This window comes from Dipodomys spectabilis, unplaced genomic scaffold, assembly GCF_019054845.1.
Source record: "Dipodomys spectabilis isolate Male_0828 unplaced genomic scaffold, ASM1905484v1 ptg000104l, whole genome shotgun sequence".
NCBI lineage: Eukaryota > Metazoa > Chordata > Mammalia > Rodentia > Heteromyidae > Dipodomys > Dipodomys spectabilis.
Genome location: NW_024870781.1, coordinates 487,977 through 515,315, shown reverse-complemented (window position 1 = coordinate 515,315; position 27,339 = coordinate 487,977). Strand labels below are relative to the sequence as shown.

The window sequence follows — 27,339 nt, the reverse complement described above, 5'->3', positions numbered from 1 at the left end:
GAGGGAGAAGGCCTTCCTACTAGGTCAAGACTGTGCTAGACATATTCTTGACTCTTGTTAAACATTCCCTTTATGGAATAGTTTTCTTGCTTCCTCTGTCTGTTCACAGCAGTAAGCTTAAATAGTATGATAAAGAATTTGACTAGCCTTTCTCCCTGGGTCCTAAAGGGTAACCTCTAAAGTCAATTCTTCTTGGATTCCCCAAGTAATACAAACAGTGTTATTAACAATGTGCCCAAGACCACATCAGAGTGCATGCTAAAAAGGTGACTCTGGATGGGTTCCAAGGTAGTTTCAGGTTATTTGGAGAACCCATTGTGACTAGAAAGCTAAAGTTTTGACTCACAAATCAGTCCTACCTCTAGATAAGAGAGGGGAATAGGGATTGAGTTCAAACACATTAGCAATGATTGAATCAACCATGTCTACACAATGGGATGCCAAAGCTCAAGTGAACTTCCTGACTGGTAATCAATCATATATCCACATGACCAAGAGGTAGAAGCATTCCAGATGATACACAAGTGTCATGTTTGGATCCTCTCAGACATCCCCCTATGGGTTATGTCTTCTTTTGGCTGGCCTGGTGTAAATTCCTTTATAGAAGTGAAAGTGGCCTGGGAACCTTGGAACTTGTGCCTCACATCCAAGTAAAGGAAATCTGTGTCTTTAACTTCTGAAGTCTCTGCTGACTCTGGACAGTCAGTATCAGAATTTCAGCTATGTAGCCAACATTGACACAGCACATGCTATGTGCCAGGTAATATGTTAAATAGTACAAATATGAGTCTGCTAAATCATCATGGCAATCCTTTTAGTATTGATTTATAGTATTGTATTTGTCCCCATTTACAAATGAGGAACTGAGGCAGAGAAGTTAATTGGTTGCCCAATTTGTGTATGTGTTTAGGTGTAGGTGAAAGGAGAGAAAGGAGAAACTTCTTTGGACTTTTTTTTTCTTTTGTCAGTTGTGGGGCTTGAACACAGGGCCTGGACACTGTCCCTGAGGCTCTGGGTACTCAATGCTGGTACTTTACCACTTGAGCCACAGCACCACTTCTGGTTTTCTGGTGGTTGATTGGAGATGAGAGTCTCATTGACTTTCCTGCCCTGGCTGGCTTTGAACCACAATCCTCAGATCTCAGCCCCCTGAATAGCTAGGTCACAGGCCTGAGCCAACAGTACCTGATTAATCTCCCTATTATAGCCTCACTTACTTTCCTCTTTGCCCCCTGCATGCATCATTCCCTAGCAACCTGTAATCTGTCCCATACTTGTTAAATATTATGTAAATAGAGGGCTTTTTAGGGAAGCTAAGAATTTTTATATCCTTTAGTTCAGCTGTTTTCACAACACTCCATATAAGATCATTTTTCAGAGAATCAATATGAGATAAAAATATCACCACGAAATTATAGATTTTTCCAATTATTGTTCTCTCTGGAAGTCAAGACAGCTAAATTTTGGTAATACCATCAGTTTAGGAGAAATGAAATTCTGGCTTCAGGGGAAAATATTTGGCATATCCCATAATGAGTTGCATGAAACTGAGAAAATAAAAATATAATGTGCTTGGAATGTAGCAGTGGACCTACTTAGCATGCTAGAGACCCTCAATTTCAATCCTCAGCACCAATAAACCAATATATTAAAGACAAGTACAGCAGCACACACCTGTAAGACTAGAAGAATAGCAATTAAGAGTCAGCATCAGCAGAAAGTTCATGAGACTCCGCACCCCCCCAACCAATAAAAGGCTGATACGTGCCTGTATCCCAGCTGTGTGGGAAGCATAAATGGGAAGACTGAGCTCCAGGCTGACCCAGGCAAAAATGTAGTAGAGCATCTGCCTGGAAAGTTCAAGGCCCTGAGATCAAATCCCAGTACTACTAAAATAAACAAATTACATGCACACTGAGAACAATTTAAATTCACTCCTTAGTATATGACCATTAAAAGATAAGCTTAAATGACAGAAGAGCAGGCGACAGTGGTACTCATGAGCGGAGACAAGAGAGCAGCCACCATGCAGCCCAAGCTGACTTTCATTCTGCCACGAGCCTGGGGACTAGGGATTGATTCCCCCTTAGACTTTCTGCCTCCAGAACTGACAAAGAAATCTGAGAAGAGAACAGCAATGGTAAGAAGAGAAATAAAAGAAACTGCAAATCTACTGGAATTATACAATTATAGAAAAAAAGATGATCGGATCCATATAAAACCTGCAATATCCTTGGAGAAAGAGGAATTCTGATTTTCTCACAAGATTCCATGCTGTAAGGACATTCAAACAGCCTGCAGAGAGGTGTATCAATAGGTGAGGAACTGAGGAGCCATGACAGAAGCAAAACGTCCGGAGTGACTACAGCTTCAGTGGGCCCCTCCATTGCAATTGCATTAAAAACCTTGAGGCTGAAATCTGGTAGCTCAAATCTGATCCTAATCACTGGTGAGGCTGAGATTGGGGGATTGCAGCTTGATGTTAGCAGACATATAAAAATGTGTGCAAGACTCCATCTCAACCAATGGCTAGGCCCAGTGGCCTGCACAGATTACGCCAGCTACAGGAGAATCATGATGGCTTGATGCAGGGTTAGGTGCCTGCTTATCCTCTGTGATTCAGTAAAGTGCAAGTAGGAAGGTCACAGACCACAGCTAGCCAGGGTATAACTCAAGATTGCCTTGAAGGTCACCAATGGAAAAGAGCCTGGAAGCATCTTCAGGTGGTAGAGCCCCTGCCTAGAAAGTGAGAGGCCCTGAATTCAATCCCTAGAACCACCAAAAGAAAAGCTGAGGACTTATAGGTGTGAGGTGGCTCACATCTAATAATCCTAGCTACTCAGGAGGCTGAGATCTGAGGATCATGGTTCAAAGCTAGCTGGGGTAGGAAAGTCCATGAGAGTCTTATCTCCAATTAATCACCCCAAATCCCAGAAGTGGTACCAGGGAGAAAGGGAGGGTAGAAGGGAGGGGGAAGGAGAGGGGAGCTAGAACTACCTAGCCAAGTTGTTTACAAATTCCCCACAAAATATAAATATGAAGCAACATGTAATTAGTTGATATGCCTCATATTATCAATAAGGAGGAAATTATTGCTTAGCAACTTAGTTCTGATGATTAGGATATCTCCAGAGACTGTGGAGTGAAGGACATGAAGAAACCAAATGGGGAAGAGAAACTTCTTTGGCATAATATTTGCTTGGAGAGTTTCTGTTTAGAAAAAGATGCTGAGCAAATTCCCTTGTTTTTAGGCCAGGATTCCATGAGGGACATAAATTCACTTGATCTTACCCTCTCTGGTCCCCAAATAAATAGAACAACAACAAAAAGGAATGATTTTCTTGATTACTAAGTATATCACAAGTAATGATTGAAATAGGATGTCTTGCTGGGTGCCAGGGCCTCATGCCTATAATTCTGGTTCTTCAGGAGTCTGAGATCTGAGGATCATGATTCGAGGCCAGCCTGGGCAGGAAAGTCCATGAGACCTTTATCTCCAATAAATTCCCTCCCAAAAGCTGGAATTGGAGCTGTGGCTCAAATGGTAGAGTGCTAGCCTTGAGCAATGGAAATTCAGAGACAGTGTCTAGATACTGAGTTAACTGAGTTAAAGCCCTAGGACTGACACAAAACAAAAAGTGGGATGTCTCTCCAGAAAATGACTGTGCCACTTTCTTTTTACGTAAAAGAAAGTATACTGAGCGTGGTGCTAGTCGTTCATGTTTGTTCTTTTTTTTTGGTCATGGGGCCTGAACTCTGGGCCTGGGCGCTGTCCCTCTGCTCTTCAGCTCAAGGCTAGCGCTCTACCACTTGAACCTCAGCCCCACTTACAGCTTTTTCTGCTTATGTGGTGCTGAGGAATCGAACCCAGGGCCTCATGCATGCAAGGCAAGCACTCCACCACCGAGCCACCTTCCCAGCCCCAGTGGTTCATGTTTGTAATCCTAGCTATGCAGGAGGTTGAAATCTGAGGGTCATGCTCAGGGACAGCACCCAGGTCCTGAGTTCAAGCCCTATGACCACCACCACCACCAACAACAAAAAATCAATTACCCAAGGTCAACTAAATTCTGAAAATATTAAATGGAAAAAAAAATCTAGAAATTTTATATTGCAGTCATTATACTTGTTATAATTGTTCTATTTTTACTACATTATTAACTGTGTCTAGTATGTAAATTAAACTTTATCATAAGTATGTTTATATAGGAAAAATGTCTAGGATTCAGCACTGCTATAGTTGTATTTGGAATGTCCCTCATCTTTACCTTGGTGCTCAACTTGGAGCTGTTGGAGATGGTGGAACCTTTAAGAGGAGGAGCCTGGTGGGAGGGCCGCAGGTCATTGAAGAAGCGTCCTTGAAGGGAATTGTGAAATGCTTGGTTTTTATTGGCTCTTTTCCTGCTTTTTGTCTGCCTTGAGGTGAGCACCTTGCTTTATCACATGATCTTGCCATGATCTGTTGCTTCACCACAGGCCCCAAAGCCATAGGTCCACTAGTTCATGGACTCAACCCTGCAAAAGGATGAAGCAAAGGATCGCAGACAAACTGTAAAGCTTTTTTTTTTTTTTAAAGTTGATTTTCTCAAGTATTTTGTTAAAATGAAAAGTTGACTAAAAACTTTTAAGCATCCATTAGAGTTCTCAGAATGTGGATAAAGGACACTATATAGAGAAAGTTTAAAAATTTTTTTTTGTTTTGTTTTGTTTTTGCTGGTTCTGGGGCTTGAACTCTGGGCTTGAACTCTGTCCCTGAGCTTTTCTTTCTTTCTTTTTTTTTTTTTTTCTCAAGGCTATGCCTCTACCCCTTGGGCCACAGTGTAGCTTTCAGCTTTTTCTGACTGGTTTATTGGAGATAAGAGTCTCAGACTTTCTTGCCCAGGCTGGCTTTGAATTGTGATCTTCAGATCTCAGCCTCCTGTAGATAGGATTTCAGGTGTGAGCCACTGGTGTCTGGTAGTTTCTTTTTATGTTCTTTTTTTTTTTGGTATGTACTGTTCTTAGAATTCAAGTGCTCATACTTGTTAGACACATGGCCCACCACTTACTCCCTGCCCCCAACCTTTAGAATTCTTTTATCCACATGACAAGGCTCAACTCAAGTGCTGGAAACAGAAACTTGGAATCTGGTGAGGCCAACGTGAGAGTTAAAAAAATCTCAAATAAGTTGTACAATGTTGCAGAAGGTCAGGAAAAATGGAGGCAGTCAAGGAAGGGCTATGTAGATTGTATGAACAGTCTACTTTCTGGGCTGCACCAAAGGAGCTTCAGATTTAGTAATCAAGTAGTTGGACATTTCTTGTCTTGGTCAAAGCAAGAGCCTGTAGCCTTATTGTTTCGAGCTGTGTCTTGTCAAATTAGTTGTAGGGCTCCTGTAACTTGGACAGACAGGCCTGCCAGGCACAACTTTCTGAAGCAGATGATGTGAGGGAGGACAAAAATGATCCACGGCAAGACTGTGAGGACAGATGACACTCAGCAGGAACGGCAGGCCAAATCTGCAGGATCCATAATACAACTGGCAAGCCCTGAGGATCCAGCCTTGTTGAAATGGAAGAAACAGCAAGGATGAGCCATCAGATTAACTCACTGGGCTGGAAAAGCTTTCATCCCACACCCCCACCCCCTTCAGGAAACAAACACTAAAAAAATGAAAATATTCCTAAAATGTGCTCATGGAAGCACAGATCCCTGAGATAGAAGAGCAAAAATGTCCACCATCTCACGTTCTCCTTTAACTTTCCATCTACCTTTTCTTGGCCTCTCTCTTACAAGTGAAAGATGAGCTTTGCTAGATTAGGTAGCAGTTGGAATTAGTTTTATTCACCAGCAGTATTGGGAATAAAGGCAGAGCCTGCAGGAATGCAGGTTCCACAACAAGTAATCATTATTGCAAAATCAAATTCCCCATCTCATCTCCGATATGCCTGTTTGTAACCCTAGAGCTGGGCTTCACAGTGTTATAAATCCAGCATACAAGACACGGAACAGTGGGATATCCAGCCCCTTGTGTATCTAAAAGCTCTGCCCAGCGTGAGAGATATATGATGGTAACTTTCTCCCCATCGCTTTTGCAATAAAACTCACCCAGAGCTCCAGGAAGAGTTAGGAATGTATTTCAGCTTCAATAAATCAAGACTAAAATTAAGATGGTCAGATATATAGCAGCCTGCTCAGGTATATGGAGAATTTGAAATTTAGTGCCCTGGTAACGGGTAGCAGCATATTATCTAATTATGGAGAGAAAGAAGAAATATTATACTCTGGGGTAAAAAGCTAAATGTTCTAATCTATTAAACTACCACATCCCTGCCCAAGCTAGATTAATATTAAAGTTCACGTAACATCTGAATTTTTTTTTGAGCAATGAAGTCAAATGTTAGTGAGAAATACAAATGAAAAAGCTATAATTCACAATGATTCTAATTTGACTACTTGTCAAACACGTGTATATTTTATCTTTTGCTATGATGTCCATGTAACTGATTACAACAGAGTTCCTAAGAGTGTATCTGCTTAGCTCTTCTGGAGAGACTTTTAGCAAAGCTCTCTTTCACGAATTAGCTCTGCATTTTTGGTTTTTGTTATTTTTTTGTGTGTGTTTTTTTGGTCATGGGGCTTGAACTTAGGGCTTGGGTGCTGTCCTTGAGCTTTTTTGCTCAAGGTTAGTGCTCTATCACTTTGAGCCACAGCTCTACTTCTGGTTTTTTAGTGGTTAATTGGAGATAAGAGTCTCACAGAGACTTTTCAGCCCAGGCTGGCTTTGAACCACAATCCTCAGCACTAAGACTCCTGAGTAGTTAGGATTGCGGGCATGAGCCACCAGAGCCCAGCTGAGATCACCTGTGATATTGCTCTGTTTGTTTTAAAGCAAGTATATATTCTAATTAATGAATAAATTTATAGATCCTTAGCTGAAGGTTGATCCCTCCCAATTTGGAATTTTTTTCCCCCTGAGACATCATTCACCATATAGCCCAGCCAGGCCTCAAATTTATGCTTTGTTTCCTCTGTGCCGGGATTACAGTACCACACAGCCTCCCATTTGAATTTTTGGTCTGATCCTCAAATCTTCATGTGGAATAGGGATATGCAACTAATTAGGATGACTGTCCTAATTACTATTGTTCACTCCAATAAACAACAGGGTGAAGTCATACAATTCCCATACATTCCAATGAGGGTATCAGTGAAGTGTTGGTTAGCATGTAGTCTCTCTTCTTCATAGTTCCTAAATTAATCTGGTAATGTAACACACTCTGAAGAGAGCTCAGAGTATAGCAGACACAGTAATGGCAACCAATTACATTTATTTACTTCAAAAGAATGCTTTATATACTCCATAGAATTTGCTCACACACCATTGGGTGTGCTTGCATAATTCACAGGGCATGTCTGGCATATAGTAGGTGCTAAGTAAACATTTGGGGAGTCATTGAATGATCAATAAAACAGACTTCTGGGAGTTTGCAGGAAACAAATGGTTGAATAGCTTTGCAGAAGTTAACAGCCCACATAGATGCTGTGATTTTTTTGTGTGTGTGAGTTTCAATATTTTAAATTTTAAAAAGCAGTTTGAAATACATGAGGATATTTTTTCTTTGAAAACCTGGTTTGGACTCAACCTTGTATAGGCATTCTAGCACTTGAGCCATGACCAAATGGGGAATTAGAGTGTGTGTGTGAGTGTGTGTGTGTGTGTGTGTGTGTGTGTGTGTGTGTGTGCGCGCGCGCATGTGCGCGCGCGCGTGCGCATGCGCGCATGTGCGCGTGTGTGAACTCAGGGCCTTGTATACTTTTTTAGCTTTTTTGCTTTCAACTGGCATGCAACCACCTGAGCCATACTTCCAGTCCAGTTTTTTGCTGATTAATTTGGAGATGAGGATCTAGTGAATTTTTCTGTCTGGACCTTGAAAGTTGGTCCTCTAGATCTCAGCCTCTTCAGTAGCTAGGACTACAATGTAAGCCACTGATGCCTGGCTTGGAGAATCAGATTATTTTTTTTAAAGTAGCATCAATGCGTACAAGGTGGTTTCATTTTAACATGTTCCTTTATATATACATCTTGATGACATTCTTCACCTCTAGTCACTCACTCTCCCTTTCCCCTTCCCAAACCTGTTCTATGAAATTTACTTTGCTAATGTGATGGTTTCCAGATCTACCATTTCCCTGCAAATGAAATAATTTGTCATCTATCCAACTACCTTACTTAGGCACCTGGCCTATTTCCCAGCTTGTCTATTGTGTAGTGCTTCAGTGAACATGAATGTGCAGATGTGTCTACTATATCCTGATTTACATTCCTTCAGATAAATGTCCAAGAGTGATATTGCTATATCATAGGAACAAATATAGGTTTTACATATATATACATATATATATGTATACATATATATATATATACATACATATATATATATATTTTTTTTCCTTTGGTGTGATGGTCCTGGGCTTGAACTCAGGGCCTAGGCACTGTGACTGAGCTTTTTTGCTCAAGATTCACTCTACCACTTGAGCTACAGCTCCACTTCAGGCTTTTGTGTGTATGTATGTGTGATAAGTCTAACAGACTTTCCTGCCTGGGTTGGCTTCTAACCTTGATCCTCAGATCTCAGCCAGGATTATAAGTGTGAGCAACTGGTGACTGGCCAGGTGTTTTGTGTTTTTTTTGGTCAGGGCCTGGGCACTGTCCCTGAGCTTCTTTTGCTCAAGGCTAGCACTCTACTTGGGCCACAGCACCACTTCCAGCTTTTTCGTTTATGTGGTACTGAGGAATTGAATCTAGGGTTTCATGAATGCTAGACTAGCACTCTACCACGAAGCCACATTCCCAGCCCTAGCTGTTCATTTTTTTAAGGAACTGGTTACTCTAGTTGAATAGTCCCACCAACAGTCAATTAGGGTTATTCCCCTCCTCCCATATCCTTGTTAAAATGTTTTTGTATCCTTATTTTAGAATAGATAGAATCTCAATGCTGTTCTGGTTTGCATTTCCTTTCTGGCCAGGGATGTTGTATTTACTGGCCATTTGTTCTTCTTTGGAACAATATAAAACGTATAGTTCATTTGCTTTTTGTCTTTTTTTTTTTGGTTGGTCGTGGGGCTTGAACTCTGGGCCTGTCTCTCAGCTCTTTAGCTCAAGGCTAGCACTCTACCACAGTGCCACTTCCAGTTTTTCTGGTGATTTATTGGAGATAAAAATCTCATGGACTTTCCTGCTCAGGCTGGCTTTGAACAGCAATCTTCAGATCTCAGCCTCCTAGTAGCTAGGATTATAGGTGTGAGCCACCAGCACCTGGCTAGTTGTGTTTTCTTTAAATATTTTTAAAACTTCTTGCATAGCCTTGTTATTAGTCTAACACTGCTGGCAAAGACTTTCTCCCATTTTGTCTTTTCAGCCCTGGGACTGTATGCTTTGCTGTACAGAAAGAAGCCTTTTATTTTAGCATGATGCAACCCCATTTGTCAATCCTTGATTCTGTTTGCTGGGCTCCTGGAGTTACTGTAGCCTATGCTAGTAAGTTCTAGTGTTTTCCCTATTCTTTTCTGTAGTAGTTTCAAAATTTCAGGTCTAACAATAAGGTCTTTGGAGGGTCAAATTTTCAGTAATTTCATAATTCATCTGAGTGAAAGGATGCTCTGCTACCATTTCTCTTGTCTGAAATGGTTTCATGTTGAGTACATTGACATCTCAGGGACAGCAGGTAGGGAAAACTTGACTATAATAAATTGTAGGTCATGGTTTTATAATCTTTTTATTTGCCTCAGTCCTCAGCACCTAGGCACTGCTTAAGGCTAGTGCTCTTCCACTTGAGCCACAGCGCCACTTAGGCTTTTCCTGTTTATGTGGTACTGAGGAGTCGAACCCAGTGCTTCCATTAAGCCACATTCCCAGCTTTACAAGCTTGCATACAATCTGTTTTTATTGATCACTTTCTGTGAGCTAGGCACCTTGCAGGTAACTTTTCTAGTTCTCATTGTACATAAAATAAGATCAGTAATATTTTCACTCCTATTTAATGGGGAATTTTATACAGTATCTTAGAATGTATGGTGATTTCAGTGTGTTTAACTTCACTTTTTCCCCCCAATCTGTTTTATTTGGCTATCATTCCTATATTACAACAATTTCTTATAAGTACCCGCGTGCTAACCAATTGTACAACTGGAGCTCCTATTACAACAATTTCTATTTAAAGTGTAAACCAGGCATGGTGGTGAATGCTTGTAATCCCAGGTACTTGGGAAGTAGGATTGTAGACCAAGGCTAGCCTGGGAAAAAAGTACAAAACTCTATGGAAAACAAACTAAAAGGATTGTGGTCATGGCTTAAGTGGTACAGCTTTTGCCTAGAGTTCATGAAGTCTGTTGTTCCAACAGGCCTCAAAACAGAAAAGGAACACTGACTCAAGATGAATGTATCATATTCTCCCTGGGCAGGTAAGTCGTTAGGTTCACCCCAATGAATGAGGACTACAGGAAATAGGAAGCACACAAAAGATCTTTTTTCAATCACATTTACTAGTTTCAATCACATTTACATAAATACTTGAAAACAAATAGATCTGTCTTCCCTTTCTGTATTCTTGGCATAATTTACTGAAGCGGCTAATAAACAAATGACTGTAGATATACACAAAAGGAAAATAAAGTTTAAAATATGAAAGGGGTTAATAAATAGCCAAACATTTCAACCTACTGAAAGGATTACCTATTTTTAGGATTAAGTCACTGATTTGCAACTATCATTAAAATAAATCTCATCTGTAAAACAAGGTAATTTGTAACTTGATACCAACTTTTTGATAGCAATTTAATTTCTACATAAAAAAATTGCAAAACTTCAACTAGAAAAATAAAGTACTTAGACACCAGTTTGTACTTTAAAAATTAAACCAGCTTTAACAGACAACGACTACTCATCAATTTATGTTAGTAGTGAGGTCCAGAATCCATTTTCCATTAAGCGTTTTCAATGTTTTTGTATCTTTCAGATGAGGGGTGCTTCTAGTGGGAATTAGTATACAGTCTGTTCTTGATGAAGACAACACTAGACAGTTGTTGCCTGATGCCTGGGTAATGCTGAATGTGACAAAACCAGCGGGATACATTAAGATATTTCTCCTTTTCTTGAACTGTCAGGTCAACCTAAGTAGAGATTATAAAAACACACATATAGATACTATGTAAGCACAGCTATCAATACCAGGAGATATTTCATAGAAATTGAAAACTAAAACACCAAACACCAACAGTTCCCAAAAGCCAACATACTCAGATAGGATTAAAAGTTTTAACCATTATCCATTTGTTTAATGGTGCAGTCCTGGGACTTGAACTCAGGGCCTGGGCATTGTTCCTGAGCTTTTTTTCCTTAAGGATAGTGCTTTACTACTAGAGCATCTCCATTTCTGGCTTTTGGGTGATGAATTGAAGACTCACCTGGAATTTCTTGTCTGAGCTGGCTTTGAACCAGGATCCTCAGCTCTCAGTTTCTTAAGTAGCTATGATTATAGGTATGAGCCACCAGTACCTGGATCATCTGTTTAATGCTTTTTTTTTTTGGTCGGTCATGGGGCTTGAACTCTGGATCCTGGGTGCTGTCCCTCAGCTCTTCAGGTCAAAGCTAGTGCTCTAAAACTTGAGCCACAGCACCATTTCTGGTTTTTTGAGTAGTTTATTGGAGATAAGCGTCTCACTGCCTTTCCTGCTTGGGCTGGTTTTGAACCACAATCCTCAGATCTCAGCCTCCTAAGTAGCTAGAATTACAGGCACGAGCCACCAGCGCCTAGCTTGTTTAATGCTTTTTATGTTCTGTCCAAAACCAGATTTGTTTTCTAGGAAATACCCATTTTCCACAAAAGCAAAGTTTGTATTAACCCAGGATTTGGAAGTCCAAAGAATTTTTTTATTTCATTAGAAAGGTGATAGGGGATAAGAAGTGAATAGCTTCCAAAAAACTCAGCTCTGGTTCTTTCTCCGGTAAGTTATCAGTATCTAACATACCTAACCAAGGTATATCTACATCTAAGTGGCTTGAATATAAATATAGACTACTACTACCACCTTTTTATTCAATTTTGGGGGGAAACCTCACTCAAGAAGACAATTGACCTCTTTAATTTTAAACTATTATTATATAAACACATGAAGGAAAGAGTAGATAAAAGCTCAACTCCATTTTTTTGTGAAGGTAGCATCACATCTACTAAAGGCTTACTATAATTTATTTTAAAGCTACAAGAATGCCACAAATCATAAAGCATGTGACTCAGATTTCTCTAAGTCAAAAAGTTATCAGGTAAAGAGAAAGCTGCAGGGCAGAACCTGGCAGCCAAGATCCCATGTATGAGTTGTGCAGTTCCTTATCTTGATCTTCTTGTTAATTCATCATTTATTTAAAAGATACTGCAAGTCTTCCTAATACACAGAAAATACTAAGAAAAAAGAAAATGATGCAGGCAGTTATCCAGTAGGTAGTCCAAACCCATTTTTAGTGATCTGTGTAGCTTGTCAAAACTTATACTTGTGTCTTCAGAGAAATAGTCTGTTATATAACTAACCAATGTGAAGGATAAATCACTTTTGTATGTGCTATTACAGAATATAAACTAAAATTAACAACACAAAGGTTGATAGTATTTTGTTAATGTTGAATTGAGCTTTTATTTGTTGGCTCAAATTTCTGTTATATAGAAATGTTTCAGGTTTAGTAATATCCAGTAACAGAACAACAAATAATAAAAAAATAAGTCATGGACTTTTCTAACCATTCATGTCTGAAAAAATAAATAAGGTCTAGTTCCCAGCAAGATGCTACTTAAATTTTTTTAAAATCAGTAATATAGTAGTGAGTCAAGGACTTAGAGAAAGAAAACTCATGTATTAGTAAAAAACAGGAGAAGAAAGTTTTTTCCCCCACGTATAAGATGCAACTAAGAAGATTCATAATTTCTAACATATTCTCAATTAGTAGGTTTAAAATAAAAGGATAACCTGCCTGATACACTTATATAGCTGGCACTTGTGGATAAACTATTAGTGTCCATTCTAAAATATTTTGAGAAGTATTTTGTAAAAATCCTAATGTTTGGTTTCTTTTATTGGGGGTGTGCATAACTAAGGTTTGAACTCAGGATTTTCCAGTTGCTGGGCCAGTGCTCTAACCACTTTTTGTTCCATTAAAAAATTTTTGTTTTTTAATCAAGGACTTTAAATGAAAGACCTTTCCCATCAGGGAAAGACCTGATGCCTTGCAAATGTTAGGCAAGGTTGCTTTACCACTGAGTTACACCCCTGAAAAGCTTGAGGGTGGAGGTATAGCTCAGGAGAGACCTCCTGTCATGTGCAAGGTCATAGGTTCAATCTCTAGCACTGAAAATAGACAAATATTCAAATCTGACATAGCTTTTTTTTCTTTAATTTCTAGCCATTCTGTAGGATGTTATTTTTTCACAATGAACTAAAATACAAAGAATAAAGCATTTCTAAACAGTAAGTACAGGTGAAACAGATGGATGGCATGGGAAAAGTACATCTAATGTCCACCTTTCAGGTAGTATTTGGCAACAGTCCTAGTACTTGTTGCTACTAGGTCTATTATAAAAAACAGTCACAACAAAAGAAAAACTCTCCAAGTTTGGAATCTCTAGTAGATACGGAATATGCACAGGCAAAGTCCAAAATCACTTTCATTTAAACCTCTTAACACTTTAAAATTTATTCTAGGTGATGGATTGTACAGTCTTTTATTTGTCTACTTCAGGGAATATAAATGCATGCAATTTTTTTTTTTTTTTTTTTTTGCCAGTCCTGGGGCTTGAACTGTGGCCTGGGTGCTGTCTCTGAACTTCTTTTGCTCAAGATGAGTGCTCTACCACTTGAGCCACAGCACCACTTCTGGCTTTTTTGAGTCATTTATTGGAAATAAGAGTCTCACAGAGCTGCCTGCCTGAGCTGGCTTCGAACGATGATCAGATCTAAGCCTCTTGAGTAGCTAGGATTACAGGCATGAGCTACCATTTTGCTACAAGGTTTTTCTGGAAGGATCAGGTATCACTAAACCACCTTGTATACTCAATTTTGCAGTTTTCCCCTTTGAGTCTAAAAAAATGATAACTTATGTTATCTCTATTTTTTTTTCTTTGAACTCAAGGTCTGGGCTCTCCCTGAGCTTTTGTAGTCAAAGATAGTACCTATAACTTGAGCTACAGCTCTACTTATTTGCCTTTTTAAAAAATGAATCTGGTGGTTAGTTGGAGATGGACTGATGGACTTTCCTGCCCGGGCTGGCTTTGAACCTTGATCCCTGGATCTCAGCCTCCCAAGTAGCTAGAATTATAGGTTGTGAGCCACTGGTGCCTAGCACCTCTGCTACTTCTTGGTAGACATTTTATATCTAAAATTATTGTAAACAAAATAATCACCAGATTCCCCCCTCATTAAATTTCTCACTTTTTAGAACATTTCTGATGGAATCTCTGGGCTATTTCATTTATAGCATGGGTTTTCCAACATCCTTTCTAGCTGGCTAATGTGTTCTTTTCCTTTCTTAGAACAGGAAACACAATGCAATTGTTCTACTTACCATTTCCTAGTTTTTATTGGTCTACATGCCAGAGTGTTTCTAGTGGTGCCTGGCTTTCTCCCTAACCACCTTTTCTATTTGTACTGGCATTCTATAATTACTTTGAACCTCAAAGTATAACACATAATATCTGAACCACTAGTTTTCCACTAAGACGAGGGACAAACTTCAAGACCCAGACCAGTGTGCCATACTGCTTTGCTGTCCTTCCAGGTGGCACCAGGCTGCCTTTGGGACATTTTTTATAGTCAGTGTTCTTGACTGTTCACAAACATTTCTTTCACTTTCTTCTTAAAGAATCACACATTTCACTGGCTCTGCTAACTTTAGAACATATGTATTTAGGCTGATAATAACTTGTGAAAGCTATAATAATCTGAGTCACAGACTGTTTAGAGGGACTCGATTTACTGATGAAATCACTCAAGAAAGCCGTGAATCACTGGCATTAAAATCAACAGCCACACTAACGAGGACTGTAACAAAGAAAGCACAACATAATAGTCCTCAAATGGATTAAGGCAGTTTGGATCTTAAATATCTGAGCTATACCTGCAAATGGGCTCACAGTGGAATGAGTTACAGAGGATTATTTGCCGAGCTGAAGGTTCCCTGATGCTTGTTTTGTACACTGACATGATTGCATAGTTAAGTAGTAAATACCATGCGGGGAGGAAATAAGTGGAGGAATGAATGAGGGCAAAATAAATATGCTGCCAAAGAACCTGAAGAATACAAGCAGGTGGCCAATCTGGATTTTGCTTCTCTCTACCTGAATTTAATACCTAGTAATCGACTTTTTCATACTTTTGTATATTTGTATTCAACTGAACTGACATGTTATTTAATATTGTAGCACAATCCTGTCATTGTGGTCTGTGAGACTTGTTCTTAAAAGTCTTTATATATTCATTTCTTTGCCTGTCTTGGACTAGGGTGGGAAGGATGCTTTGACTCAAGGTAAGAGCCCCAGGGAATGATTAACAGAGTAATTTACCTATTATTCTATTTAGCACTGTCTTGAATATTCTCCAGGCAACCCTAATTTTAACCTGCAAGACTGAAGGAAACATTTTTAACCTGCCTGAAACTAAATACCTTCCTAAGCACTAAGATTTGTAATTATAAACAAATTTGCAGCTTAGACTAGATTTTGCACTATGGAACTATAACTGTGTTCACCCTGCTGATAAACAAATGTTACCAGCTCCTTGACTTTCCTTTCCCTAGCATATGACCAACTACATAAGCCAGTTAGAGGGGCAGACATAAATATACAGGAGGTTGGTAAGAGCTGCATTCATATTATTAATAAGAAATGCTATCCTTAACAACAACTTGATGCTGCAAGCCGGACCTTTGTCTTGATAGAAATTCACTAGCCTGCTGTTGGTCATAACACATTTCTCCTAACATTAAGCTTCAGAAGATTACATAAAGCCAAACTATGGGCTTAAAAAATGTGTTTTAAAAAAGCCAATCAAGCTCGGAGCTGGTGGGACATGCCTGTAATCTTAGCTACTCAGGAGGCTGAGATCTGAGGACTACAGTTCAAAGCCAGCCAGGCAAGGAAAGCCCCTGAGACTCTAATCTCCAAGTGGCTACCAGAAAACCACAAGTAAGGTTGTGGCTCAAAGTAATAGAGTGCTAAGCTTGAGCAAAAGATCAAGAACAGCACCCAGGCCCTGAGTTCAAGCCCTATGACTGGCAAAAAAGAAAAGCCAAACAAGTTTGTTGCTGTTCAGACATAAACTGCTCTTGTTCTCCTTGGGAAGGTAGCCATAATCACAGCAGCATAGCTTTGCTCAAGTCAATTCATAGGCCCTTCCACACTCAAAGACCATAGGTTTGCCACCAGGAGAGACGAGCTTAGATATCTTAACAGCAAATCCTCTTTACCTTGGAGGCTTTTTGGGTTTTGAAATGAGGTAAGCTGGATTACATCATCATTCTAAATTCAACAAGCTACTAAAACATTGAACCTAGACTGGAATAAAAAGAAGCTAGTGTGATCAATGTATTTCAGTTCTAATAATATTTTCTTCACACTAAATAAAATTATTTTGATTTAATCATATTGAGATTGTAATAGAAAATTACACTTTTACTACATATACACAACCTAAGATAGGAATTGCAATTAGATAAAGAAAGTTAAGTGTGGTAAATCACAATAAACATGTACAAGCTCCTGTGCTGAGAAGTAGGAAAGACACAAGAAACATGACATCATGATCTTCCCTTTATTTATTTTAAATGGAGTCATTCCTTGTAAGTATAGAAGCTTTCATATCATGCCACTCCTATCATAGTAAAATGATTAATAGGTGTTCTTTCGTAGCCAAAAGTTGTATTGAATGAGAAATCATATAGTTATTACTTATAGGTAAGGCATAAGCTTTCTGAAACTATGAAAACTCCCTTGAGTAGTCATGGCCGTTTTCTATGATGATTCACCAAGTAATCAAATTATACTTGGACTAGAAATGAGTTCTAGATTTCAGTTTTTCATAAGACAGTTGATTCTGAGATGAATACTTCCTTGAAAATAGTTGTTTAATTCTTGTGTTCCTCAAGCATACGTGGTAGGCTCTCAATAAATGAGGCCATTACACTACTGTTAAGAGAAATTAACACATTCACTTAGGGATCTTTGAGGAATGTTCTTAGTAAAGTCAAGTAATTCCAAATTAAGGGATGATGGCTTGAGTAGTGGGACTCAACAATATATTGGTGCCTATGAGGTTCCAGGAAACTTCTCAAAGCCCCTGTGGATACAGAGGTCTGCAGACGCTGAAGTTCTTTGTATAAAATAGTACAGCATCTGCATAATACCTGTATATTTGTCTCTAGATTTTAACACCTAAAACAATATAAGTGCTATAGAAGTAGTTGAAACATTGTGTTGTTTAGAGAATAATAAGAAAAAAGTCTGCATAAGTTCAGAACAGAAACAATGTTCTGTTTTTTAGTTTGTGATTGGTTGAATGTACATATATGGAACCTGAAGATGTGGAGGGCAGAACGTAACCACATCATACATACATCATTGCAGAGGCGTACAGTTTACAAGGGCTTCTCCCCACATCAAGACACTAAGTCAAAGGCTCTGGTGGGTCTTAGACCTCATAAAACCTAAGATCTGTGCCTTTGTATAACATACTCAACATTCCTAAGGATTTCCTTCTCTGTAAAAAGAGAGCAACAACACTAATACTATCACCTTCATTGTTATAAGGTACAATGAGAAAGTACATATAAAACTCTTTATAATATACACACATGTGCCAGGTGTCAATGGCTCACATCTGTAATCTAGCTACTCAGGCAGCTGCTATCTAAGGATTACAGTTTGAAGACAGCCCAGGCAGAAAAGCCCTTGGGAGACTCTTATCTGTAATTAACTACCAGAAAACTGGAAGTAGAGCTGTGGCTCAAAGTAGTAGAGTGTTAGCCTTGAGCAAAAGAGCTCAGGGAGAGGACCCAGCCCGAGTTCAAGTCCCAGGACTGGTGCGCACGCAAGCACACGCGCGCGCGCGCGCGCGCGCGCGCGCGCGCACACACGCACACGCACACACACACACACACACACACACACACACACACGTTAAAATTTGTTCAATGTTATGGAGGACCTACCATATAATGTGCCAGGAATTATGGCAGTGGACAATGTTTCAAATACAAATTGCCACAATCTGCGACTAAAGCAGTATATATAATTGGGAGATTTAAAAAGAAAGGAGCACTTGGAAGGCTGACAGGGCTTCAGCCAAGGAATCAATGCCAGAGACACTTAAGAAATACAAATGAATTTGGTAGAAAGATGACTAAAACCAGGATATAAAAGAGCAGAGAAACGCAAGGCTGCTATGCAGGGAAAGTTCAGTAGTCAGCAAGCCTCAGGAAATATGGTTCACAAATAAAAGCAGGAACAAGGATAAAGAGTTGGGAGTTGGAAGAAGAATCTTCAGGGCAGGTATATTTTACTCATAGGGAATGTGGAGGTACTTAATTCTGAGAAAGACAAGACATGGTCGTAAGACACACTGGTTCAGTGGCCAGCAATATTAAAGACTAGGACAATGCCATGTGTGATCTCAGGAAGGAACACATGAGCGAGATGTGTCCATGAGTTGGAAATATCAGGTTGAGAGGACTGAGTACATCAGGAGTAAAATACAGAAAAATGTGTATGTGTGTGTGTGTTAACCCCACATCCTTACAGGGAAAAAAGTTGGTAGTGGCAAAGGATATATTTCACGTGGGGTGAAAGATGAAAGCACAAACTTGAAGCAAACTGCTACGGTTCTAGAAGAAAGCACCTGCCCTCCCTCTGTCTCAGCAACCTATCTGTAAAAGCAGCAGATAATAATAGTCCTTAGCTCTTGGATAAAAAGTCAACACTTATACGGTATAAATAGCAGTGCCAAGAACACAGTGAGCAGCATATAATTGTAAATAAATTTAAAGTAAGGATATTGACCAAGTAGATCAAGGGCAAAATTGTAGGTAAGAGAAAGAAAATAAATAGAATTTGGGATAAGATCCCATAGAGGGTTAGGAGATGAAGGGGGGCTGAGGTAAGAGGCCAAACTAATGTATCAGGCTGTGCACACAGGTAGGAGCAGCAGCAAGAAGAGAGGATTCAAACAGAAAACCTATATCCTAGTGAATGAGGAAGAAGGCTCTGGTTGAATAACAAAGGAGGACATAGGATGTAGCCTGGGAAAATTGACAAAGGCATGGAAGTGTCCTTGGAAGGAAGGAGAGACTAATTAGTATGTGAACTTGGCTGTAATAGGTAGTCAACCTTTTTTTTTTTTTTTGCCAGTTCTTGGGCTTGAAAACAGCGCCCTGAATTCTCACATGGCTTGCCTGCTCAGGGCTGGTGCTCTACCACTAGAGTCAAACTCCCCTGTCTGAAACTTTTTACTAGCAGCAATCTTTAGTTTGGAGATTTCTCTAGCAAGAGTTTGGTATGGCTATAGAAATGAGGACATTCACTTGGACTGATCAAGAGCTGGGAAATTATAGGGAAGGGTGACTACTGCACAGTACAGTAAAGAAGCCAATAGGATGGAGATGAAGTTAGCAATGGTCCCCCTTAGATGGAGAAGGAAGTATAAAGGTAGTCAAATTACCTCAGATATGATTAAGAAAAAAGGAGTTAAAACAGCTAAGAGAAAAAGAGTACAGAGAAGATAGGTTGCTGAAATCAAGACCTGGAGGTGGAGTGGGATTAGTAAAGTCAAGGAAGGTTAAAGAAGTCACAGTTGTTGAAGGAATCAAGAAACCAGTAGTTCAAGGAAGAGGAAGCATCTCTGCCCAATGGATCCATACAAAGTATTTCTGCATAAAGGACCTTGTCCCAAAGAAGTCCTTTCATTTTTTTTTTTTGTAAACTGAAAATACATACCTGATTTAAGCTCAATAGAAATGAAAAACAAAAAACCTAAAAACAAAAGCCAAAAATGATTCAAATACTTACTATAAAGCGATGAAGTCCATAATACAATAGGATATCTGCTAAGGTGAAATTATTTCCTGTAATGTAGACTTTATCTTCAAGATATGAATTAAGATCCTACAAAAAGAGTAAAATATTAATTAGGAAAAAAGCAATGACAAACTACCATATCATGACTTGAAATATTTAGGCTATCAGAAAGCAAATATGAATGTTTAATTTAGCAAATCTAATTTTTGATATTAATAGACAAAAAAAGTCATAAATAGTATGCCAACCTGAGGCTGGGAAAGTGGCTCAGTGGTAGAGCGCTTGCCTTGCATGCCTGAGGCCCTGGGTTCGATTCCTCAGCTTCATATAAGCAAAAAGAAAAAAGCCGGAAGTGGCGCTGTGGCTCAAGTGGTAGAGTGCTAGCCTTGAGCTGAAGAGCTGAGGGATAGTGCCCAGGCCCAGAGTTCAGGCCCCACGACTGGACTCCCACCCCCCAAAAAAATAGTATGCCAACCATTTCATTAAAGACTAACCATTATCGTCATTTTAAGGAAAAAGAAAATATTAGAAAGTACTATCTGATTATTTCAGAGTCCAGTTTTTTTTTATTTAAATCATGTTCCTGTTAGAGACTTAAAAATAGAAATATATAATTATTGCATGTGACAATACATATTATATAATAAACAATTTCCATCTCTTAACAGAATTCTAGGGATCTTTCTGTACCACATTTATTTAAAGCAATGATTCCCAAGGGGAAGAAAGGAATACTTTCTCCAATCCAGGCAATTTTTCCATACTACAATCTGAAAAGACTGTGATTCCCTCTCGCCTCAGAGAAAGTGTTATATCCTTCAGGGAATAAGGACTGCTGTATGAGACAAGTAAATGTTAAAGCATCACATTAAAAAAAATTAAATCATACAAAGCCAGGTGCTGGTAGTTCATGCTTATGCTCATAAAGCTGAGATCTGAGGACTGAGATTCAAAGCCAATCCAGGCAGGAAAGTTCATGAGACTCTTCTCTCTAATCATCAAAAAGCTAGCAGTAGAGCTGTGGTTCTAGTGCTAGAATGGGTGCTAGCCCTGAGCATAAAAGTCCAGTTCAAGCCCCAACATGTATACATGCTTGTGTTCACACACACACATACACATATACACATACACACTCATACAAAACTAAGGATAACAAGTATTGGAAGGAAGGACACAGGACACTAACTGCAAACAGAACAAGGAACTACATGTGGCCGAGAGCAGAGGTATCTGAGCTGAGATCTGCAGAAGTGTAGAAAAAAGCAGAATGGAACAGTACAGATAACCAACCGAAGTAGGAACAGAACCTAAAGAGAAGACTGCTTATTAGTTTGTGCATTCCACTCTATAAAGACAATCATGATACCTTTAACAGACTGTGGATATCTTCTTTATTGGAATGTCCATCCACACGAGTGACTCTGTATTCTAACCACTGCTGAACTACTGCTTTTTCTTCTGCAGTACTCCCCAGCAAATACTCTTTGTTGGCTTGCTTGACTAGGTGAGTTGCTATAGTGGTCAATCCTGTTAGACTTGGACCATTGTTTGTTTGAAGAACTGGAATCTTAAAAGGAAAAAAAATTCTCCATATGAATTACAAAAAATAAAAGCCACCATGACAGTGCACTTAGTCATATTCCTAAACTGTACTTTCAAATACTATAGTTTTTTACACTAAACACTAAATTACATACAAATGAAAGTAAATAAAAATAGCGGCTATATATTTTACAATTTGGTAACAGATTGCTTGATTACAATAATGGTAATTTTACTGCCATTTACAGCTATATTTATAGCTATGCTGTTTATAACTATGTATGTACCATATGAAAAAAATGGAAATCCTAATACTGTATTAATTCCAAGCCAGGCATGGTGGTGAATTCCTGTAATACCAGCACTCACAAGGCTGAAGTGGAAGGATCATGAGTTTGAGTCCGGAATCGTGGCTTAGTACAGTTAAATTTCTTCTCCTCCACATCTTTTTTTTTTTTGGTGGTACTGGGGATGGAACACAAGGTCTCGTGCATGCTAAGCAAGTACTCTACCCCTGAGCCACATTCCCCATCTGATAAAAGTTTATTTCTTACTGAAAGTTTGCTGATGTTTGGGGAGACCATCTGGAGAGGTGGCCCAGAAATTCCGGCTGGTTTCTTCCATCTTGGGGCAGCTCTTCATGAAGGGCCTGCATAATACCAGAGCAGGACTTAGGCTACTAGAGTTATCTGTACCAGCTATCCAATGTTCCTGTGTGGAAGTGGAATATGTCACTTCTTCACACAACTCACTGGCCAGACCTACATAGATGCTTCACTGTAAGGAGTCATACTATTATTTCATATCAATCTTTGGGTTCTATGGTCTTCAAAGTTATCACTTTTTTATGGGTATTGGGGCTTCTACCCTAAGGCCTGGGACTTGTCAGCAAAGCTCTACCACTTGAGCTATACCTCCTACCTTTTTGTTTTTGACATGGAGTTTCAACTAAGAGACTTCAAATTCAGCTAGTCCTAGTAATTCTGAATAGTTGAGAATAACTGAGATTACAGGTATGTCCTACCAAGCCTGGCTCAGTCATCACTTTTAATAACTACACTGTAACAATCCAACATGTTGATATGTCATAATTTTATTTATTTATTTTGTTTGTTTATTGAGTAATTTACTGGGAATTAAGTCTCACAGACTTTCCTGCCTGGGCTGGCTTGAAACCATGGTGCTCAGATCTCAGCCTCCTGAGTAGCTAGGATTACAGGTACAAGCCACCAGTGCCCAGCTGATGCATCATAATTGAAGAAATCATTCTTCCAGCACTGGATGAGTGCACTGATCCCTATACCCATTCAAACAGAAACTCATCAGCCAAGCACTAAAATCTCTTAATTAAAACAAAAACGAACAAAAATACTCTTGCTGAGTAGATGGCTCACATCCATAATCCTAGCTACCTAGGATGCTGAGACCTAAGGATCATGGTTGGAAGCCAGCCCTGGCAGACATATCCTTTAGATCATCTCCAATTAACAACTACAATAACAACAAAAAAACCTGAAAGTGGAGGCATGGGTCAAGTGGTAGAGCCCCAAACTTGAGGGAAAAGGTTAAGGGAGAACATGAGGCCCTGAGTTTAAGCCCCAGTTTTAACAAAACAAAACAGAACAAAATAAAAACCAACAACAGCTAAGTAATTATCATTAAAAAAAAAACCCACAAATACCACATTCTGAATTCCCAAATCTCAGCGTTGGGCTTCATACTAGAACTTGGGTTAATCTTCCATTGTCCCACTCCTATGTTAGTTTACCTATTACCCCCAATTTTACAATAATTCATTGGTTTTATACATCTTTCACGGCCCTCAACCCTACACCTTTTCTACCCACTCTATTAATGACTGTTTCTCATATTAGATAATAGCCAAATCTTGCAGTGTGTCCTAAAAATAGTAATAATCTAAAGCAGAGAGTGGTGTCAGGTAAGAAAGAAACACCAGAACACTGGAAAAAGCACAAGCAAGCCATCTGGGCTTCATGCATAAGAGGGCATATCTTAGACAAGTCATTTTTCAGGCTTTGAGTCATCTTATGTGTAAAACTCATAATACTATTTTGTGCTGGTTTTTCCGGGCTTGAACTAAGGAATTGTGTGCTGTCTTTGGACAGGTCAGCACTCTACTAGTTGAGCTACAGCTTCACTTCTGGCTTTTTTGGTAGTTAATTGGACATAATAATTTCCTGGGACTTTGCTGCCTGGGCTGGCTTTGAATGGCAACCCTATGATCTCGGCCTCTGGAGTAGCTAGGATTACAAGCATGAGCCACTGGCAACTGCTCAGAACAGGATTTTAACATGGACTAAATAAAGAAAAAAATGCCAAAAACTTAAAAGTCACCAAAACAAAACAAAAAACTCCAAAACCCCCGAAAAACCTAATACTGAAACAATGTCAGCTAGACTGAGTTGAAATGACTGATCCCAGACTCAACGAACAGCAAAGAAGCAGGCAAGCAAATTTTATTGGGAGGTTACAATACAGCTCTCACAACAGAGGGACAAGAGGGAAACTCAAGCCCAAGTGGGTTCAAAGACTAGGCCATTATATTTTTATCCTATGGTAGGAGTGTGGACACGGTTAAAGACTGTTGGAAAGCTGGGAATGTGGCTTAGTGGTAGAGTGCCTGCCTAGTATGCATGAAGACCTGGGTTCGATTCCTCAGTACCACATAAAAGAAAAAGCCAGAAGTGGTGCTGTGGCTCAAGTGGTACAGTGCTAGCTAGCCCTGAGCAAAAGAAGCTCAGGCATAGTGTCCACGGCCTGAGTTTTGAGCCCCAGGACTGGCAAAAATAAAAATCAATAAAAATTATTGGCTTTGGTCGGTTAAAATTTCTACAACTGGATTGGGTCAGAGGTGAAACTGCTTCATTCTGAAACATTTAAAATGGCTATTTTTTTCCTAGGATACAGTGAGCCCATCGGTCTGGTTTTCCTGGGAAATAGCTTATGTCTTAAGACCTAGGACGTGTGTGTGTGTGTGTGTGTACAGCTTCTCGCTCATATATTTTTCTAGCTGGCAATTAGTTGCCGAGATGGAAGGCACGTGATTTGATTTTATTTCCATCGAGGCCTTCCATTCTCCTTTCACAGGGCAAGGTAGTCGTCCTACAACCATTTGCTTTCTTCCATAGATTTTTCTAAACGTTCTTCCATGCCTCTGGGTGCTTAGTCCTTACCCGTTTCACTCCCTCATTCTCCGCACAATGCACCCCGCGCTGGGTATCACACGGCCCCAGAAAGCCCTGTCCAGAACGCCCCGGGTTTAGCCTACAACCCATCCCGCCACCTTGGACCACACTCTTTCCTATTGTAATTCAATTCGATGCCACGGGGTCCACCGGAAGGTGGGCTTCCCGGGGGGGGGGGGTGTCCCCTGTGTCCCCGCCGAGGCCCCCGGGCCCAGGGCCGAGCCCAGCACCCGGGAGCCGGGCCGGGCGTTCACGCAGCGCCGGCGGTGAGCACTGTACCCCAGGCGGGCGCGGGGTCTGCGGGGGGCTTGTCCAGAACAGGACGCTGACGGATCACCGGACGATCCGGGGGACCCCGACCTGCGGGGCTCCTTCCCGGTCCGGGCCAGCGTGGCGGGGAAGGCGGGGAAGGCGCCACCGCAGCGTGGCGCCCACACGCGGGGGCCGGGGCCCCGCCAGCCGGGCCGCGCCGCCTGGGCTCCACAGACCCCACTCCAGACCACTGGCTGCCCTCCGTGCCGCCTCTGCTTCTCACCTGCCGCTCGCCCTGGGCGCTGTATTTATTCTCCTTACTCAGCCCCAGGGACTTCTCCAGCAGCTTCAATTCCGCGGCCGCCGCCATCTTCCGGTCCCAGATGCTGACAGGGGCGGGACAGAGGCTGCCAAGACTTCCTGCATTGGCGGAGAGAGAAGCCCAACCTCCGCAAACGCCGGCTGTGATTGGCTGAACGGAGAGAGGCGTGACGGGCGGAGCCTGCGCGCCAGAGGCGGGGTCAGAGGAAGGGGCGGGGCCTGAGGAGGAAGTGGGACAGGTGGAGCGGTGACGTCAGAGTTCCACTGCTAATTGGAGGATTAGAGTCTCAAAGGCTCTCCTGCCCGGGCTGGCTTTGAACCTCCGTCCTCAGCTCTCAGCCTTCTGAGTGCTAGGATTACAGGTGTGAGCCACCAGCGCCCTGCTTTTGCAAACTTTCCCACAGCAGATTGGTTGACAGTTTAACTTGTTCACTTATTTGGCAGGCTGAGACTTTATAATGAGAAGAGAAATTTCACCTAGTGTGGCTCAGGCATCTGGGTTCTGTGAATTCAAACAGACTGAACACTGAAGAGTTCTCAATCCCTTAGAATTTCTAACATGTGGTGTATTTTGTGGAGCCTTTAAATTGTGATATGATGGTAATTTGGAAATGTATTTCTTAAATGTCACATCTGCACCGGGCCTTTTTCCTCACAAGATTGAATCACATATTTTAAGAATTAGGTTTTGATATAGTTTAGGGGCCTTGGTCAGCTTTCAATAGCACGTGGAACATTTGTGAAAATTGTATCTTAGAGCACGAAGAGAAAAAAAATCTAAGAAACAAAAATATGACTTGGAGGCATAGCTCAAATGGTAGAGCATTTGCCCAGAAAACACAATGTTTTGATGTTGAACTCCAGTATGGCGAACAACAACAAAAACAAATTTAAGGGCTTAGAAAAATCTCAAGAATGTAAAAATAAATAACTCGGTTTAAAGAAGAAAATTTGGGGTGAAACTGCAGGATCTATAAGTTACAGTTGCTGGGTGCTGGTGGCTCACACCTGTAATCCTAGCTACTCAGGAGGCTGAGATCTGAGGCTTGCCATTGGAAGCCAGCTGGGGCAGGAAAGTCTGAGTCTCTTACCTCCATTAACCACCAGAAAAGCCAGAAGTGGAGCACTGACTTAAATGGTAAAGTGCTATCCTTGAGTTCAAGTGTCAGGACTGTCAAAAAATATTTAAATATATTTTATAGTTGCAGATGGAAATTTATGAAATAGTTACATTAATAAAATGCAAATGAAGTTAAAATCTAGACAAAGATTTACAAAGGAACCCAAAGAGAGCTAAAGTGAAGAAGTAATTGAAGGGTTAAAGTTTTGAGGCAGTGACCACTTGTTGCTTGTTTAAACTAAACCTAAGAAATTCTGTCTAGCCCAGCAACACGTGGTGGTAATCCAAACACCTGGTTTGTTGTGTGCCTTTATAACCCCTGCAAATCTTTAGCTTGGGGCTCTCCTCCTAGGCTCTGCTGTGTCGGAGTGTAGGACAAGGCCCGAGCTGCAGCCCGTTTAAGTAAAACCTTAAAATAGCTGTAGAGTCTGACTCTCGGTGGTCTTCTTGGTGGGGGGTCCTGTGACCTGGGTATAACAGTAATAATAATAAAAGAAATGTATAAGCAAACAATACCAATTATGTAGCACAGTAATAAATTCTAATGGGTAGAGAAAGAACTTTTAGGTATTGAGACATTGTTATAGTCCAGGAACAGTGGTTCACACCTGTAACCGCAACTACTTGGGAGACAGGGATAAGGAGGATCATGATTTGAGGTCAGCTGGGGAGGGGGCATGAGGCACAGGGATTGGGAATTGAGGATTGGGCATCTGTTAGTGAAATCTCTATCCTAATCAGCAAGTCCTACATGGTGATATGACTGTGATCCTCGGTATTCAGGAGGCCAAATGTAGGAGGATCACAG

At 40.5% G+C, this 27,339-nt stretch overlaps 1 protein-coding gene across 2 annotated transcripts; it reads right to left on the bottom strand.

The window, feature by feature from the left end:
* Positions 1-10,517: 10,517 nt before the first annotated feature.
* On the bottom strand, positions 10,518-25,500 carry Eef1e1 (eukaryotic translation elongation factor 1 epsilon 1). 2 transcript variants are annotated; one of them, XM_042687147.1, is made up of 5 exons: positions 25,374-25,460; positions 22,187-22,281; positions 21,457-21,657; positions 20,082-20,177; positions 10,518-11,151 (listed from the first exon to the last, which is right to left on the bottom strand). In XM_042687147.1, exons 2-5 carry the CDS (start codon positions 22,214-22,216, stop codon positions 11,011-11,013), a joined length of 468 nt encoding a protein of 155 aa, XP_042543081.1. In that variant the 5' UTR covers positions 22,217-22,281; positions 25,374-25,460; the 3' UTR covers positions 10,518-11,010. The 2 variants fall into 2 exon arrangements, with proteins under 2 accessions (XP_042543081.1, XP_042543080.1); XM_042687146.1 differs by lacking the exon at positions 22,187-22,281 and having other exon boundaries at positions 10,521-11,151; positions 25,374-25,500.
* Between the last annotated feature and the right edge of the window lie 1,839 nt (positions 25,501-27,339).